The sequence below is a fragment of the Styela clava genome, chromosome 9, assembly GCF_964204865.1.
Source record: "Styela clava chromosome 9, kaStyClav1.hap1.2, whole genome shotgun sequence".
NCBI lineage: Eukaryota > Metazoa > Chordata > Ascidiacea > Stolidobranchia > Styelidae > Styela > Styela clava.
This window is the reverse complement of record NC_135258.1, coordinates 11570532-11585487: the sequence shown is the minus strand read 5'-3', so window position 1 is coordinate 11585487 and position 14956 is coordinate 11570532. Positions and strand designations below refer to the sequence as shown.

Sequence of the window (14956 nt, the reverse complement as noted above, 5' to 3'; positions counted from 1 at the left end):
GCGGTTGAATATCTTAATCTTCTACGAAGATATTTATGAAAACTCCCCATAACTTGATCAAGACGAACATAAGACCCTAATTAAAATATGGGCATACATTTGATATTCATTCAACTCAGTTCTATTTGATTCCAGATAACAGGTTTTCTTTGTCTTGTATTCCATATCACTGCTCATACAGCAATTAACCATTTTGTGCACGTGGATGGTTGGGTCACTTTCAAAATCACCCAAACTATTTTCCACTGTTGGGGTACTTTCGCCTTGAGTAATCTATCTGGTGATCTGATAGCTTAGTTATATAGTATCCAATAGTTTTCTTTCTCTGGTTATTTTGCCAAAACCGATACATAAATTATAATAGCATGGATAAAATCACTATGTCATAAAAAGCAAATCCTCCCAACAATTGAGGTAATTGTGAAATAGAAATAATACATGTAAAAATTATTTTTGCCTATTTTTAACATTCTGACACGCTTCAATCAGGCACCATGTACTACACCTCATTACATGGTATGGATCTATAACAAAGCAGCAAATGAATCTTATAAATCATTTTTCGATGGCGATAGCAGTTGAAATATTTCTGTATTGGAGCTCGCGTGAAACTAAGATTGCGAAGACCTCGAGATCAAACACAAAAACCATATTCGAATGCAAATATTTTTAAATACAAATTATATAAAATTGCATACTTTTTTCAATAGAAGGAATATTCAACATATATATAAATTAAAAACAATCTAATCTACTGTGTTTGAGCCCGCTGAAGGTTCATGTTCATTGCTTTTTTTTACGAAATCACACTCTATACCAAATTCACAATCTGAAAACGGACGTATTTAATTAGAAAAGTGATTTTCATAGTAAACTTATGAATCAAAATTGAATATTAAAATTGAGTGTTTGTGAATCCGACCCAATAATTTTAAAGCTCATGTATTCATTCCTTTTCTGGTTTTGCTTCAGGTTTAATTTTCATTCATAGTCCAGTTAGTTCTTCACTCATCTCCCATAACTTACTTGCACTTTCATCATTTCTAGCATGACTTGATTCTCTGACAACTTTACAGCCACTTATGATAAATGTAAAATATTAAAGGGTAATTTGAGTAATTAGTAGAAGACTTGCATTTAACTTCCAAAACAGCATTAATTACATCATTAACCTTCAATTCGATAAAAGCTAATTTAATTTTGTTGCTAGAAAAAATTTAAATCTACCCGAATAAGTGAAGCCCAAAGTGTACATCTAAGCATTTTTTGGAATCAGTATATTATACATTACTTTCAAGACTAATTTACATAAAAGACGCTTATGAAAAATTTTCAATATGAAAATATTCACAAGAAACAACTAAAACCATATATATATACTTCTGCACCTATTTTTATTTATTTCATACACTGAAAACGTTTGGAAAATTGAATATCTACAAACTGATACGGGATTGTATTTATTTTCAATTTTTATTTCCTCTTGTAACGCCATTTGATGTTATGATTTATATTGAGAAGCAAAATGTATGTTGATCATGATACTCATTTGTTTTGTTTATTTCACACCTGAAATATTTTCCAGTTACATTTTCCAGTTCCGGAGCGATTGCACAGTAAACAGATGTTTGTGCTCCCTGCTCTGCATCAACTACTACGCAGGGACAGAAAGTAAAAAAACATATTGTCATGCATGCCAGGAATCCTGACATTTTGCAACATCCCAAATCCCGACCGATTTCAGTTTCCACGGCACCCGGATGTAAACTATTAGATGTCACTCCACTACCTGAAAGTACAAACATAATCGTAAATAAATATACTTTCGTCTTTTAGAAGCCACTTCAAACGATCCTTCAAAATGCACGCTAATTATGATATGCCAGCACATACATTGGTATACAAGTATCGAACGCTGGTGCGCATTGTATAGCTGTTTACTTATCGGGTTCCATGTCACAGACTAACTTTCTTTCCAATGATGTAATTTTTTTTTTATTCCTGTTGCAACAGAAAAATATTAGTCTTTCCAAACAGAATTTGTTACATACAGGTAACATTGAATAAACATCGTATAATGTATAACATACTATATTACTTCGCACCATCAAGTTTTTTGCTGAGTTCCCTGGAGAATAAAACATTCATTAATTTGCTTTGACAATATGCTTCCATTCCATTGAAATTATTTTTTCTGTTTGGATCATTCCAATTGATAGTAGTAGCCTGATGGCCAGCGGAAGCAACGTTGACAATTCTACTTGGAGCACTTCGCTAGAAATTCAAAAATTTTTTGGGGGGTTATGTTTGACTTGGAATTTTGATCCTTTTTCTTAGGTGTGAATATACAGAAACTTGATTCCATTCCATTCATTATCTTGCAATTCATTTCTTTTAGGTACTTTTAAAAGCAATTTTTAGATTTATTCCGATGTGAACACAACTTTTAAAGTTTTTAGTGTTATCGCAACATTTCGTAATCTTGAGGATTAATTTACGGTAATTCGACTCGATCCTTCTACCTACCAATTGTAACACAATCAATTCGCTGTCTGCATCATAACAATTATTATTCTCCATCACCAGTTATCTTATAATGCTGATTTTTGTTGCAAAGCGCAATGGTAACATCCAGGTTTACCTTTACCATAGCATTGACTTACTTTTAACAAATCCAGTAGCAAATTCGTGAGGAGAAAATGCCCCAGATGATTGACTCCAAATTGCATTTCAAATCCGTCTGCAGTTTCTTCGTATGTTGATAAAACAAGACCTTAAAAATATTTTAATTAAAATTTATATTTAAATTAATACTGTTCTCATAGGTTGAATTTTTTTGTAAAAATTTCCAAGGTTGTATTTTGTCTTCGGTGAATGTTTTTTTAAGGGTAAATCCGTTCTTGTTATAAAAAATTCAATCGACTTTAAAGAGTTTGGATGATCCGATATTAAATGGAACCCATTTGTTCGGCATAGGCAATTCAGGCAACAAATCAACTAATATAGCGTAGATTCTTAATCATGACTACACTTATAGATCGATTTGCTGAATTCCTGTTGTTGTTATTCTTGTTGCTGTTGTTGTTAGTGTTTCTCTTTTCGTTGAGAAAATCACTTCTTTCCGCAACTAATGGATCAATTAATTCAAAATTTTAATTGCTCAAATATGGCCGAACACGCTATACGGCTATAAACAGTCAATTTTTATTCCAATATTTTGTTCTTTTATGGTCGCAGAATTAAATTACAAATACAGAATAATCATTTTTGCACAATTTATTTCAACAGTACCTCAAAGTTGCACTAGTGGGAGCGCTGTGATTGTTTGCCGTAATCCAAAGCTTATGTATGCCGTAATCGAGTTATTTTTAATTGTGGTGTGGCTTCACTGAAGCATAACGAACGCGGAGATAAAGAAGGCGAACCATCTTTGGGTCGCGGCTCGCGACCCACACGTTGGGAACACTGGGATAGACTACCGGCACTGCGAATGCTCATTGGAACTTCGCGTACATTTCAGCATTGCTCTCTTGTTTCGATTCAAATAATTCTACTATGTACCTGGATTGTTTATTAATACATCAAGTCGTTCTTCAGTCGCATTTATATCGGCCGCTAATTTTCGGATTGACTCGAATGATGCCAGATCCAGATGTTTCACAACAACATTGTTTGAGCCCGATGATTCTATAATCTACAAAAAAAAACTACCTTCATAAAATTAAGATACATATTAGGTTGTTGTTAGACTTTGGAACATTGACTTGGCATCTTTATATAAATAAGGACAATGAAATAGTATAGTTCAACCTCATCTGACATCTAGTTTTCTGATATGTTCGACAGCTTTACAAGCTGGCCAATAGATTTGAAGCAAACCGAAAATGTAATAAACGTAATGTAATAGATAAATAGAAGATATGATTTTAGGCTCATCAAGTTTGTGTAGTGCTAACTTATATTAGATTGCCCTTTCATTAAACTTTGAATCCAAAGGAAAAGGTACAGACTTACTTTTTGTTTCGCCGATTCTGCTTTTTGTAAATTTCTGCAGGCTATTATGACTTTAGCGTTTCGTTGCGCAAGATCAATTGCAGTCTCTAAACCTATTCCGGTGTTTGCGCCGGTGATTAAAACAGTCTTCCCAGCTATTTCCAAGTCTTTGGTAACTCTACCGTTTTTTGCACTTTTGGTTGACGCCATCCGATCTTCACATAAACCCCTACATTTAAAAATATTACAACAAAACTTAACTATTAACCCGATCTATTCAATGACAAGCTATTTATCGGACTGTGGCTTTTATGATGGTGATAGCAAACAAACCCGTTATTTATATTGGGCAAGTATGAAGAGTCGATTCACAAAGTTCAGTCAATAACTCAATACATAAAATATCTCAGCAACTATGCCACCACACGTGGCGAAGGTTAGTCTTTAAAAAATGAGATTTCGTCACAATCTCGTTATTATGCTGAGTCATATGCTAAATTTTTAATAATTATTTTACGAATTGAAAACAATAAGCAAGCTTCGTGAATTTTATTAAAATACCCTCCAAAATTGCCTCGAACCAGTTGTGTCTTTTACAACAGGAATAATAGAGTACTTTACATGCGCAAAATACAATATACACATACAGTATTTAAGTATGGGCAAGCCCGATAGAGCATATTACTGAACGCAAGTTTTTCTGCTGCCAGGGTTTAAAAATTAGGTGCCGTCTAGACTGACAAACGATGACCATCCTACAATAACTTCCGCAGTAAGTCTCACTCCAAGAGTAGTGTGATAAATTTTATTCGCAATGGTAGCAGTGGCATCAATATGCCCAAATTGTTCTAATTCTAAGCAAGCGAGCGAGTAATCGCGTTCGGAGGTTTTAGCAGTCATGTAACATTCATGGTTTGAGGATATTCATTTTTTGCTGTTTGGATAATACATGATTACATGGCAAGGTTTCTTGAGAAATTTTCAACATTTACGACTAAAAATTAGGCACGCCTTTTATCTGAATTGTATGATTTAAATAAATCTCAAATAAATAATAAAACATTTACTCCGGGTAGAGTTAAATAACCAAATCAACAACTTAAATAGAACATACAAAATCAAAATTTTGTGTCGATTTTAATAATAATGTGTCCACGAAGCTTACTGATTGTCTGCGGTGGAATTTTTTGTATGTATGTGTGCAGTTATCTGGATATTCAGTGCCCATTCATTTTTGTGTAGGACCTTGTGTAGGATCAGTCGAACGCGATCTGTTTTGAAAGGTTGCTACCCCTGTTATAAAGTATCACGAGGGGCATCAACGGTTAAGGTTAAACCTTTGTCTTTTCTTCAAAATTATCACGTTTTCTTTCCCATTATGAACTGATACGCTTGTATACTGCGTTTTTACAATTACAACGCTGATTTATAAATTGTAGCTTGCTATTATAACGAAAGTTCGTAGAGATCTTTTTGAATGAAACGAATATTCCAAGTGCACAACCCATGTGACCTTTCAAACAAAGATTAGGTACAGTAACGTTTACGCGCTATGTATCATTGAGCTAAATATGTGGAGTAAAATGAACGTAATTTCAATTCAACTAACCCCCTTTTTGATTGTGAGAATGTTTAAATTGTTTTGAAAAATTTTAGTTACAAACACCTTGCATCCTATGGAAGACGTTGTTAAAAATGAAATGGGAAAAACGAAGTTTTCCTGTTTTCACATATGGTTTTCGTGTCAGATTCTGTTCCCTTCTTACTGTTTAGAAACCGAAAAAAATTAACATTTTAACTGTTGTATTGCAAGTAGCATTTAAATTAATATTATTTAACCAGGTCATGATCATTCACAGGGGATACTAATTAGTCCTAAAGTGGCTATTGCAACTGATTAGAAGTGAGAATCAGCTTATCTTTTTGGGCAAACATTTTTTAATTTTATTATTTTTCTTATTAAATTTCTCACGAATTCCAAAATTTGCATCAAACGCGATCTTATATATATAAAGAAAGGATACCAAATTATCAGTGCGATTTGATTTATAGGTAGTTGTCATCACGACCGAAATCAAATTGTAGGTTATAAATGGCATTTGGATTTTCTAATATTCAAATGTTGGATGAGCATTTTCATTTTAATGCCTTTCCTCACAAGTTTACAACCCGCCCTTAAATCAAGAGTCAAACAGAGTTCAATTACGTTACATGGTACCAAATTAACATATTAAACAGATTTAGTTTTTAGCTAGTGTGTTTGCAAACAAAGTGAAACAATATTTACAATTTATGAAAGATGGATCATTTTAACAACATTTTAAGGTAAATTAAACAAATAAATCACGTCCGATTTATCATTCTGCCATGCTTAAACATGCATAATTTTGGAATATTATAATAACATATAACAATTTCGAAATTATGCAGACTAATAAAGTTATACGCTGAGTCATGGGGTCACATTAAAATTGATATTGCCGATAGAATTTTCTAGTAATTCCATACATAATTTGCTGAAGTATTCCCGAGTATGAATTGAATAAATCGCTTTTTCTATAATTTGTAGCGAATCAATATCGGTCGATACTCGATGCACGGAAAAGTGTGAAAACAATTTTTTTCCGTGCGCATTATACAGTTATAACTGAATCTTCAATAGTAACAATTTTGAGATTTGTCTACGTTTATTTTTAAATAGAGATATATAAATGCTAAATTGCGAACAACGAGAAACTTCTGTGGCGATGCTGAATTTTTGACCACAATATAGAAGTGATTTAAAAAGCATTTGCATTTGCAATTTTAATCAATGTTATGGAGCCACGAATGTTTATTTCCACAAAAAAATTCTGCATATTGTGGAGAATTATTAGTGATATTTTACTTTGTATATAGGTGAATTGAATGAATCTATAGTACACTAAAGTTTCACAGGAAAAACTATTAAGCCTAACGAAAAAAAAAGGATAAAATAGAAGCAACAGCCGTTCTAGTTCAATAAGAAAAGTAAAGTTCATTATTTCTTGCATATGCCTGAATGTCGACAAGTTTACTATAAGGTTTTGAAACGAATTGTTTCTTAGATGTCCTATTTTAAAAAAAAGCCTAAGTTTTGTGTTTTTTGGTTCAAAACAGAATTTATGTGGCAATCAATATATAAACAAAATCGGTCAGAGACCGAAGACTTATCGATCGAAAGTTAGGGGATCCCCAAAGCAGCGCTCTCACTCCATAGTGACACCTTGTGTCCCATCACTAATTATTTAATAACTCGCTAATTATTAGGCATAATTTATCCAAAATCAATAGGCTTCTGGTACGACACATGATGAATGCACATGCAAGATCTGGAGCAGATTCAATCTCGCTTTCGTGAGATATCGCGTGCATCTAACAGACAGACAGACAAATACCTATCAACATACTTACCGATTAAAATCGATAAGTAATGACGTTGATATCAACTCGTCAACTTAGTAATATAGTCTTCATTAGCCACACAATGTCGAATGAATGAGCAGATTATAGGGCTCAAAAGATGCGATGTGCCCTAACCTTCCCTACTCACATGCTTATGCAGTAATTTGTTACGTCTCCGATGTTCGTTAACTTTTCAGATACATAGCATTGATATAACTACTGGGACTAAAATGTTTTAAAGAAAGCTCCGTGCTAATTGTATTGCCACTTTACCGTTTTATACACGTTGGTCACTTTCAAAATCACTCAAAATTATTTTCCACAGCTGGAGTATTTTCGCCTTGAGTGATCTATCTGGTAATCTGATAGCTTAGAAGAGGCCCGCAAGAGAGTTTTAGTTTTCCATTATCGTTATGAAAGTTTAATCAAGTCGCAGGCAGTTTTATGCAGGGTTCTATCACAAAAAGAAAAGATCGAAATATTTTCTTACAAGACAGCCCTTCTTATTGCTCGGCATAAGCGACCTTTCACTGAGGGGGAGACTATTATAAAGCCTGCTTTAAACATCTTATGTGAAGTATTTGAGGGTAAACTATTTGCTAAAAAGGTACAGGAAGGTGTTAATAACTCTGCTCTTAGTAATAATACTATAACAAGACGCATTCAAACTATTGCAGCTGATCTAAATGAACAGATTTTAGAGGATTTCAGAAATTCGCCATGAACAGCCCTGGCAGTGGATGAGTAAAGTGATACAACAGCACAAGCACAGCTTCTGATCTTTGGAAGATTTTTGAAAGAGAGCTCAGTCACTGAGGAACTGCTTGCTTGCATTTCACTTGAAACCACAACAAGAGGCGAAGATATTTTTAGTGGCATTGAATAGTTCTTCACTGAAAATAACCTAGATTGGAATAAAGTGATCGAATGTATAGTTTGGATGGGGGAGCATCAATGATGGGAAAGAATATTGGAGTTCTGGGAATTCTTTCTAGTAAATATCCTCACATTAAGATAAACCACTGTATAATTCAACGTCAGAATTTGGCCTCAAAAAACTTGTCTCCGAACTTCTCTGATGTAATGCAGATAGTCATATCCACTGTCAATTATGTGAAAGCTAGAGAACTAAATTCCCGCTTGTTCAAACAATTGTGCATTACTGAAAATTCAAATCATCACACATTATTAATGCACACTGCTGTCAGGTGGCTGTCAAGAGGAAAAACTTTGGAATGGGTTTTCCTTCTTCGTCGTGAACTTGCCATATTTTTGCAAGATAAGGGGCACGAGAACGCTCGTTATTTTCATGATCCACACTTTTTTGCTCGCCTTGCGCTTCTTACTGACGTTTTTGAACACGCTTAACACTCAATTGTTAATTTAATTGTTAATTAAAATAAAGAGTTTAAATGTTTAGCATATTTTACTTAAAACCACCACATGACCAAATTCAGAAGTCCAGTGAGAAAAGTCTAAAGTCTATGGTTTCGTGAAAAAAAAAATACATATTGACCTGGGGTCGCACTGGACACTTGAAAGGAACCCCTGTCTTAGATATATAATATCTAAGATTTTTCTATCTCTAGATAGCGATGTTAGTTGGTTATTTTGCAAAAACCGATACATAAATTATAATAGCATAGATAAAAGCATGATAAACTGTGTCGGGAAAACAAATCATCTCAATAATTGAGGTAAAAAACAGACGAGTTTTGTGAACAATTGTGAAATAGAAAGAATACATGTAAAAATTATTTTGTTTCTTGCCTATTTTTAACATTCTAACACGTTCGATCCATGGTATGGATCTATAAGCAGCAAATGAATCTCTTAAATCTTTTTTTGCTGCGTGCGATTGTTGAAATATTTCTGCATTGAAGAACACAAAATGTTGAATTCATATATATACATTAAAAACAATCTAATTTACTGTGTTGGAGACCGCTGAAAGTTCATGTACAATGCCCTCTTTTTTGAGAAAATCGCACGCTATACCAAATCTACAATATGAAAACGGACGTATTTCATGAGGAAAGTCAGTGATTTTTATAGTAAACTTGAGAATCAAAATTGAATAGTAAAGTTGAGTGTTTGTGAATCCGACCCAACGTTTTCAAAGGTAATTTAGTCATTCTTTTTCTGATTTTGCTTCAGGTTCAATTTTCATTCATCAGTCCAGTTAGTTCTTCACTCATCTTCCATAACTTACTTGCACTTTTATCATTTCTAGCATAACTTGCTTCTCTCACAACTTTACAGCCACTTCAGATTCATAAAAAAATACAAATTTGACTAATTAGTCAAAAAATTGAACTTTCAATTCGACAAAAGCAAATTTGATTTCGTTGTTAGAAAAAAATTAAATCTGCCTGATTAAGTACAGCCCAAAGTGTACATCAAAGCATTTTCGAAATCAGTATATTAATACATTAGTTTCAAGAGTAATTTACTTTTTCACATACAAGAATTTTGTGAGAAATTTTCAATAGGAAAATATTCACAAAAGCATTTAAAGCCATATATACTTCTGCACCTATTTTATTTATTTTTACACTGAAAACGTTTGTAAAATTGAATATCCACAAACTGATTCTGAATATTTTTTATTTCATTTTGCAACGCGATTTGATGATATAATTTATATTGAGGAGAAAAATGTATGTTTTTATCAAGATAGGTTGATCATGATACTCATTTTCATATTTCACACCTGAAATATTTTCCGGTTACAGTTTCCAGTTCCGGAGCGATTGCACAGTAAACAGAAGTTTGTGCTCCCTTCTCTACATCGACTAAAATGCACGGACATAAAGTAAATATACACGTTGTCATGCATGCCAGAAATCCTGACATTCTACAACATCCCATATCACGATTGAGCTCAGTTTCCACCACACCAGGATGTAAACTATTAGATGTCATTCCAGTACCTGAAATTATAAATATCGCTGTAAATAAATTGACTTTCCTACATGGTATATAGCTTTTATATAAATATATGATCCTTTAAAATGCTAATTATGATATGCCAGCACATACATTGGTATATAAGTATCGAATGTAGGTGCGCCTTGCGTAGCAGTTTAGAGTTATAGGGCTCCGTGTCACACGCTAACTACCTTTCCAAGGATGTAATTTTGTAAGAAAATCCCAGTCTTTCCAAACTGCATTTGTTACTTACATGTAGCCTAACATAGATTTGATTTTGTATAATATACTAAATTACTTCGCACCTTCAAGTCTTTTGCTGAGTTCCCTTGAGAATAATACATTCATTAATTTGCTTTGACAATATGCTTCCAGTCCATTGAAATTATGTTTCCTGTTTGGATCATTCCAATTGATAGTAGTAGCCTGGTGGCCAGAGGAAGCAACGTTGACAATTCTACTTGGAGCACTTCGCTGGAAATTCAGATTTTTTTTTGGTATGAATACAATACTATGAAATCAAGTTTTTATTGTTATAGTAACATTTACTATTCTCGGGGGTGAAGTTTACAGTAAGAAAATCCGCTCGATATTACTACCTTTTTTCAATTAAAACACAATAAATGCGCTGTCCACGCCTTAGATATTATTATTAATCTTATAAAATTTCCAATGATTTTGTTCTATTATAATATTAACTTAAGTTCACTTTTAGCCTTGACTTACTTTCAACAAATCTAGAAGTAAACTCGTAAGGAGAAAATGCCCCAGATGATTGACTCCAAAATGCATTTCAAATCCATCTGCAGTTTCTTCGTATGTTGATAAAACAAGACCTTAAAAATATTTTGACTAAAATTTATACTCATTTAATTACTGTTCTTATACGATTAATTTTTTTTTGCAAAAATCTCTGTGGTTGTTTTTTGTCTTCCGTGGCGTAATGTTTTTCCAGGGTAAATCCGTTCTTGTAATAAAAAATCCAATTGATTTTAAAGAGTTCGATTGACTCAGCATACCCTATATTAAATGACACCCTCTTGCCTTGCACAGGCAATTCAGACAACAAATCAACTAATATTGCGTAGATTGTTACTCATCACTACACTTTCTTGTTGAGCTTGACATAATAGATGCTGTCAAGTTTTTACGAGCTGATATTCTCACATATAATTATTATTAGGCGACAATTCAATGCCAAATACAAAATAAACACAGAAATTCACGAGAAAACACGAGATCAATGCTCAATTATATAGACACGACGACCAAATCGAAATATTTCACCATCAATTCGCCGAAGATCGTAGGGTATCATGAACGAAGGGAGGACTGTGGAACAGATATACGGTAACCCACCAGTACCTGTAACAGGAAAACGATCCATATGTACATTTCTTGTCCAATAAAATCAATAACTCCTATGCTTTCGCTAAGAAACAAGCGGTTGAAGAGGATTTTCAGGCGAACCATCGTTGGGTCGCAACCACACGTTGGGAACACTGGAATAGACTACCGGCACTGCTGATGCTCATTGGGCCTTCGCGTACATATATTTGAACTTTGCTCTCTTGTTTTGATTAGAATGAATCTACTATGTACCTGCATTGTTTATTAATACATCAAGTCGTTCTTCAGACGCATTTATATCAGCAGCTAATTTTCGGATCGACTCGAATGATGCCAGATCTAGGTGTTTCACAACGACATTGTTTGAGCCCGATGCTTCTATAATCTACAAAGGAAAACTAACTTCATAAAATTGAGATGTATATTAGGTTGTTGTTTAGACTTTGGAACATTGACTTGGCAACTTTATTGGAATATAGACAACGAAATAGTGTAGTTAAAACGCAAATATATACTACTACGGGTTAAAAACCTCATCTGAATTCTAGCATTCTGATATGTTCGTCAGTATTCCTAGCTGTCCAAAAGATTCGAAGCAAACCGAAAATGCAATCAACTAATTCGGCATGTCATCTAGTGCAGTTTTTCCCAATCTGTGGGTCGCGACACTGGATGGGGTCGCGTGAAGATTTTCCGGGGTCGCCTACTTTTTTCAAACATATGCATACAATTGACTAGGTTTAGAAACTTGGAAAGTGGAATTTGTAATAGTTGCAAATACCGTAAAAGTGCGTAACTTCGGATTTTTCAGCAATAACTCGACCATTTTTGTTCAAACGGCGCCAAAATTGCTCGGTAAATCTTTCATGCGGTCCCTCTCCAGCTGGTCAGCAAGTACTAATTATTAGTAAACGTAATTGATTGACTGTGGCACAAGCGCCAATGATATTTTCCTTTTTATTGGTTTTTCGATCATGTTGCATCCGAATGAGTAGTTGACCCGCCGGTACGCGAATCTGATTTTTTGCCAGACAGCGAAAAATTATTTTGGTTTGTTATTTTGTACCAGTGTAGCCGCTTGGTTATTGAATATATATACAAAGCAAAGTTGCTCTTTTGGCGATTGGCCCTTAATCAGGTGTTTGATAAGTATGGTATTGGTTGCAAGGCGGTGTCTTGGCCGAGTAATTACACTTTAAGTGTCGATCAGTTGCGAAAGCGCTTTGTTAATTCGCGAACGTGTCTAAAATCTGCGAGTAGGGTACGTGCTTTGTCCACATGAAAGTGATCATTTTCGTATTGCAATATTACGTATTTAGACGTTTAATACATAATTTCGAAGCGTTCGGAGCAGTCAAACACGAAACAACAACAAGTTCTAGCATAATAAAAGTCACTTAAAATATGTGATTCCGTACACGTTTTTTCCTATATTAATTCCATGCTCTGTTTTACGTTCGAATTGATAATGGTGCAATTTTTAATGTTGAACTGAAAATAATAAAGACACTGTTGGAATATACTAAATAGGATTTAAAATTTATGTATATTTAGAAGCAATCTTACTATTTCCGAATTATCGTACGCTTCCTTACAATCTACAACATCTTATCGAGTCCGTCTATGTTTCGCCAAAGAACCATTATAATTCTGATCTAAGGACTTTTTGCACCGTGGTTTTCATACGATGCCATGTGTTATCAAATCTTCTTAGGTTTCCCTGTTTTTCCGGCGCTATTGCCGTAATCGTTCATATATTTTTTGTGCTAATGTTCCCCGCCAACATCCACTTTCAGTCGATATACGGGTACATTGTAATTAAAGTTATATATCGTCACGCTAATAACCGAATTGCGTAAGTCACTTTTGGCGATTTTGAGTTTTTTATAAAATAGGTATTTATGTAATGCTGCGCACCTGTCTGTTAACTCAGATTTTATTTTAAGAATTCCGAAACCCATGAAAATGGAGATTTAGTATGACATGTACATTTGTGCAATTGTTTTGTCATAATGATTTATCATTGTTACCGCAGGACTATTGTGACGTCACAAAGGCAAAATAACCTCGCCGAAGTATTTTCGAGTTTTTGCATCTCGGATTCTAACTTAGCGCGTATTAATTTGAATTTATACTACAGTATAAGAAGACGTGCACTTGTGATATTCACTGTCCGAGTCCAATTCACCTTGGTTGGCTTTTATATTGGGTGTATTGCTGTTTTATTCTTTATATTTAATCTTAGTCTTATTTCGGTAGGTGTGCAGAACGTGTTATATTGATAAAATATATATTTTTAAACATAAAAAATAATGTAATTGAAAACTGATTAGCTATTTTGGGGGATTAGACATTGAAGATACTGAGAATTACATTCGTTTTTGGAATGTTTAGTTTTCAGGACTGGTGCATATAGTAAAGTTGCAAAATTGCGTATGTCCCCAAGTCATAGACACATTTCTGCCTAAGTCATAGTGCGCCATTATGATGTCACTTAACTGCGTCATACAAATTAATTTAAATCCGGCTACGATCAAAAAAATTGAACCATGGCAAATTATTGACTCTCAATGGCATAACAATATCATTAGGAAGTTTTTTACGTTTTTCTCAAAACTGCGCTAAAAATGACTTACGCAATTCGGTTATTAGCGTGACGATATATATATATATTAATTTTCCAGGTTGCTGAACGTTCCTAGTTGTGGGGTCGCGAGTATCTGTAGGCTTTGATTTTATGACAATTGGGGTCGCGAAATAAAAGTTTGGGAACCACTGATCTAATGGATGTGAATATCGTAATTCAAATAGCTTGCAGAATGGATTGCAGATGGGCTTTTAGACTCATCAAGTTTGTGAGGTGCTTATATTAGATTGCCGTTTCATTAATTAAACTCCAAATATAAAAAGAGAAGAAAGAAAGGGTAAAGACTTACTTTTTGTTTCGCCGATTCTGCTTTTTGTGAATTTCTGCAAGCTATTATGACTTTAGCTTTTCGTTGCGCAAGATCAATTGCAGTCTCTAAACCTATTCCGGTGTTTGCGCCGGTGATTAAAACAGTCTTCCCAGCTATTTCCAAGTCTTTGGTAACTCTACCGCTTTTTGCACTTTTGGTTGGCGCCATCTGATCTCCACATAAAGACCCACTATTCAAAAATATTACAACAAAACAACTCAACGATTGAAGCCAGTCTATTCAAAGACAAGCTATTGATCGGACTGTGGCTTATAGTAATGGTGATAGCAAACAAATCCATT

The 14956-nt window shown here is 34.1% G+C and overlaps 2 protein-coding genes across 2 annotated transcripts; both read right to left on the bottom strand.

Annotated features, from left to right (window-relative positions):
• Nucleotides 1-625: 625 nt before the first annotated feature.
• On the bottom strand, nt 626-4258 carry LOC144427160 (retinol dehydrogenase 13-like). Its single transcript, XM_078115916.1, has 6 exons — nt 4015-4258; nt 3562-3694; nt 2664-2773; nt 2106-2274; nt 1570-1789; nt 626-1079 (listed from the first exon to the last, which is right to left on the bottom strand). The coding sequence occupies exons 1-6, from the start codon at nt 4201-4203 to the stop codon at nt 986-988; spliced, it is 915 nt and encodes a 304-aa protein (XP_077972042.1). The 5' UTR covers nt 4204-4258; the 3' UTR covers nt 626-985.
• Nucleotides 4259-8813: 4555 nt separating this feature from the next.
• On the bottom strand, nt 8814-14904 carry LOC120339523 (retinol dehydrogenase 12-like). The gene is made up of 6 exons (XM_039407668.2): nt 14634-14904; nt 11950-12082; nt 11074-11183; nt 10653-10821; nt 10130-10349; nt 8814-9681 (listed from the first exon to the last, which is right to left on the bottom strand). Exons 1-6 carry the CDS (start codon nt 14820-14822, stop codon nt 9576-9578), a joined length of 927 nt encoding a protein of 308 aa, XP_039263602.2. The 5' UTR covers nt 14823-14904; the 3' UTR covers nt 8814-9575.
• Nucleotides 14905-14956: the final 52 nt, after the last annotated feature.